At 34.7% G+C, this 4482-nt stretch overlaps 1 protein-coding gene across 1 annotated transcript in view; it reads right to left on the reverse strand.

The window, feature by feature from the left end:
* Nucleotides 1-1325: 1325 nt before the first annotated feature.
* LOC115435643 (membrane-spanning 4-domains subfamily A member 8-like) overlaps nt 1326-4482 on the reverse strand; it is a 24192-nt gene continuing 21035 nt past the window's right edge. The window contains exons 6-7 of the mRNA XM_030158213.1: nt 3035-3157; nt 1326-1657 (exon numbers count right to left, since the gene is read on the reverse strand). Of these exons, the coding sequence (XP_030014073.1) occupies nt 1592-1657; nt 3035-3157 (189 nt within the window). The 3' untranslated portion in view covers nt 1326-1591. The remainder of the gene's footprint in view (nt 1658-3034; nt 3158-4482) is intronic.

Below are 4482 nucleotides of genomic sequence, written 5' to 3' on the forward strand. Positions count from 1 at the left end.
ATGAAGTTATGAATGAATGAATGAATAAAATCTTTATTTCGAGCATGTAGACAGTGAAATCAAAACAAAAATCAACCAACAAAATATATATAAAAATAAATATATATAAGTACTGGTAAAAAATGATTGATAAGCAAACAAACAACAAACAAACAAACAAATAAATAAATAAATGTAGTAATAATAATTATAATTAAAAAAAATAATAATAATAACAACAATAATAATAGTATAAAAATATCACACATCCTTTTTCCTATATACACTAATGTGACAATACCCACTTACAACTTATCCTACCAGATATTAATAAAAACTAAAACAGACAGACAGACAGACAAAACAAAAAACAAAAAAACAAAAAAAAAAAAAAAAAAAAAAAAAAAAAAAAAATATATATATATATATATATATATATATATATATATATATATATATATATATACACATATATATACATATATACAAACAAACAAAAAAAAAAAAAAAAAAAAAAAAAAAAATATATATATATATATATATATATATATATATATATATATATACACATATATATACATACACATACAGGGTGGGGAAGCAAAATTTACAATGAACATGTAGTTGTTTTTCTCAGCAGGCACTACATCAATTGTTTTGAAACCAAACATATATTCATGTCATAATCATACCTAACACTATTATCCATACCTTTTCAGAAACTTTTGCCCATATGAGTAATCAGGAAAGCAAAGGTCAAAGAGTGTGTGATTTGCTGAATGCACTCGTCACATCAAAGGAGATTTCAAAAATAGTTGGAGTGTCCATAAAGACTGTTTATAATGTAAAGAAGAGAATGACTATGAGCAAAACTATTGCGAGAAAGTCTGGAAGATACTATTAAAGAAGAATGGGAGAAGTTGTCACCCGAATATTTGAGGAACACTTGCACAAGTTTCAGGAAGCGTGTGAAGGCAGTTATTGAGAAAGAAGGAGGACACGTAGAATAAAAACATTTTCTATTATGTAAATTTTCTCGTGGCAAATAAATTCTCATGACTTTCAATAAATTAATTGGTCATACACTGTCTTTCAATCACTGCCTCAAAATATTGTAAATTTTGCTTCCCCACCCTGTGTGTGTGTGTGTGTGTGTGTGTGTGTATATATATATCTATATCTATATCTATATCTATATATGTATATATATATATATATATATATATATATATATATATATATATATATATATATATATGATATAAATACATATAATATTCTATATTGTCCTATACAGTAATATAGTAATAATACATTCATATATCCACATTTAAACTAGATATTATCAACACATATGTGGCAAAGCCCCACTATGAAAAACAACTGGATTCCCTCCTTCAAGCCCGTTCCTCTCTGTATTTTGTAAAAATCATTTGTTATCACGGGAAACAGACAAAAATAGAAAACAAATTTGATAAGGTGCACATTTCTACCCTCATAAATCTTAAAGCGCAAAGAAGTCTGCAGGAAAAGACAGAGACAGAGGCAGTACTGACTGAATTTATAAAGTATAAATGCACAGTGTTACAGCCCATAATAAAGCAGATTTGGTTTAGACTGCAGGGTTACTGGGGACGTCCTTCAGCAGTGGTTTGTAGAACTCTGGATTTTCAGTTTCCTGAAAGAGAAAATATCAGTAAAACGTACAATAAAGGAAGAGTCTGACATTTTATGGAAAGCAATTATTAATGATTTTAATTTGTTAAAATGCAGAGAAGATGGACATAATGTTTACACATGTCCATTAGGCCTGTAACGGTACACATACCAAACTGAACCGTTTCAGTACACACCTAATCGGTTTGGTACACAGCTGTACTGAAACGACACAGTATGTTGAGAAAAAGAAAAAGTAATGAAAGACATTGGTCAGCGCAGAACTTTAAATCCGCAAAAGTTCCTCACAGATATATTGAAGGAGCGCACATTGACCTGAAATATGAAAGATCATCTGATATAAGGTAAAAAAAACAAACAAATATGATGTCAACCTGGAAGGAAGAGACTGAAGAGCTTCCTCCATCATTACAGTCCTGTTTGGGATCACTTCGGGTTCAGGTGAAAGACAACCGCCTATGTCCAGTAGTTCTCAAACACTTACGGGGGTTGGACAAAATAATGGAAACACCTTCTATGATGCCACAATGTTAGGTGTTTCCATTATTTTGTCCAACCCCTGTACACTCTGTCTGTCAGTCAGTCTGTCTGTCTCCCACAGGCACGCTGTATAATAGAAGAACAGAACCCAGGAGTTGGACGCTGAAAGTATGTAAAGTTTCACTTTCCTTTCACGCCAGCATTACTTATGGACCGCAAAACGAGGTGTATTAATGCCCCCCCTTGACCCAACAAAAAAAAAAAAAAATCCCCCCCTCTGTGTTTTAGAGAAATTGCACCCTGCACACACACACGCACATGCACGCATGCACACGCACACACACAAATACACACAGTGTCCTAAACAGTTTGTTATCTATCCTAAAATAAATAATTTGGTTAATTTTGTTGTCAATGTTGCTCTTCAGTTTGTTAAAAGAGAATACGAGTTTGCCCTCTTCTTAATGTTGCACTTCATGTGGAATTTTTGTTGTTGTTATTTTTATCCAGAATGTGAACCGACAGAACTGATTTGATTTTTGTTGTTTGTTCAAAACTACCTTTCAGGGAAAAGTGCAATACTAATGTTTAAAATACATTTAGTAATATTTTATTTATTTTATTTTCTATTTGATTTATAGCAGCAGAATTATATTATTCCTGTTTTCCTACATTCTATTGTCTCCAAAAATTGGGGGAAAATGTTCAAAAATTCATAATAAATGCATTAAAGACATTTTGAGGGGTTTTGTTTCTTCCCGTGCCGAACTGAAAAAAAAACAACAACAGTGTCTTTCAAAACTGAAAACGTACCAAACCTAAAATTTTCTGTACCGTTACAGGCCTAATGTCCATTAAAGGAACAGTAAGTAATTCATTTCTATTTTTCTTCCTTTACCTTGGTTTCTCCACTTCCTCTCTTCTTCAGAGCTTTGATGCCCAGGACAACCACACTGACGACGATGCAGAGCTCCAGGTGTGACAGGATGATCAGGACAATGTTGATGCTTCTCACCATCATCTGGTGGAACACAACAACCACAGTCACCCACCACAGTCATTTCAGCTGCAACCTCAGAGTTAGTACATGGCCTAACCTGGTACCCAGTGAACCACAAGAATCCTGTATCTGTAAATGTAAGGAAGGGTTTGACATGTAAACTGAACAGCTGATAGAAGGTGACTTTAACAGGGTTCCTACAGGTGTCTACAAGATCAATTTAAGACTTTTTAAGACCTTTTTAAGACTACTTAGAACAGAATTTAATGCCCATTTCACAGCCATACTGGAAAAAATTTTAGACTCCTAGAATTTAGGAAGATGTATTTATTTTACTCCAATGCCTTGATTCCCATTGTTCCGAGATCAACTGATTTAATGCACAAGGCCCAGTGAACTTCACACACGTTCCCCTCCACTTGTGTCAGCCAGGTCCAAAATGATCTTTTCTCCAACCAGGCAGCATTAAATTTGCACTTCCTCATTCTAACTTTTCAGCCGTCCCTTAAAGTTCCCAGTCAGCTTTCTTAGGTGACACTCACATGACTAACAGCTGCATGTGTGTTGGGCTGAAGGTTCTGCGGTCATTCCTCACCGGGGACTGCAAAGTTATCTTTAATTGGTTCCTAAATTCAGTATAAATTATCAGGTTGGAACGAGTGGAACTGAGTCGACTAATGTTACTTTGTTTGCAGTTTGGACACTGAACAGACACATTTAAACACAATACAGCAAACAAGTTTATAGCAACAAAACTGAAGACCTACCATATAAAAAAAAAATGGGACCAATGGCCCTGTAGCTTACCGGCCAAATTAAAAGCTTTGGGAAATGTATCCAGATGCCATTTCTTATCCCCCAGTTATGTGTATTACTATATTACAGAAATAGCCCATGTTTTGGTCATATTCCAAGCAGATATGTAAAAAATTCAAATTCCAACTTGATATCATTAGGCCTTTTCCCACCGCAGGAACTTTTTCAAGAACTTTCTGTATTACCCTGAACTTTCAAAGTTCCTGGTGCGTTTCCACCGAAAATTACCCTGGTAACTGACCCTCCCCCGGCCCCGAATTTACCCCGAAGAAGTTCCTCTTACAGAGGTAGTACTTTCCAGATTACCAGGAACTTTAAGAGGCGGGGCTGTGTGCTGGAGAAGGCTGAGTGGTGGATTAGACTGGCAGCATTTCCACATTCTGTTCACCGCCAATATTTAACTCATTTAATTTCCACAAGCTTTGTATTTTGATAATTCGGAAAATGGACCAAAAGAGAAGTTACAACAAGTGGACGGACGATGAGGAAATTCAGACGGACTTTGAATCGCCAACATGAAATGAGCGAGT

The sequence above is a fragment of the Sphaeramia orbicularis genome, chromosome 16 (genome assembly GCF_902148855.1).
Source record: "Sphaeramia orbicularis chromosome 16, fSphaOr1.1, whole genome shotgun sequence".
NCBI classification, from domain to species: domain Eukaryota; kingdom Metazoa; phylum Chordata; class Actinopteri; order Kurtiformes; family Apogonidae; genus Sphaeramia; species Sphaeramia orbicularis.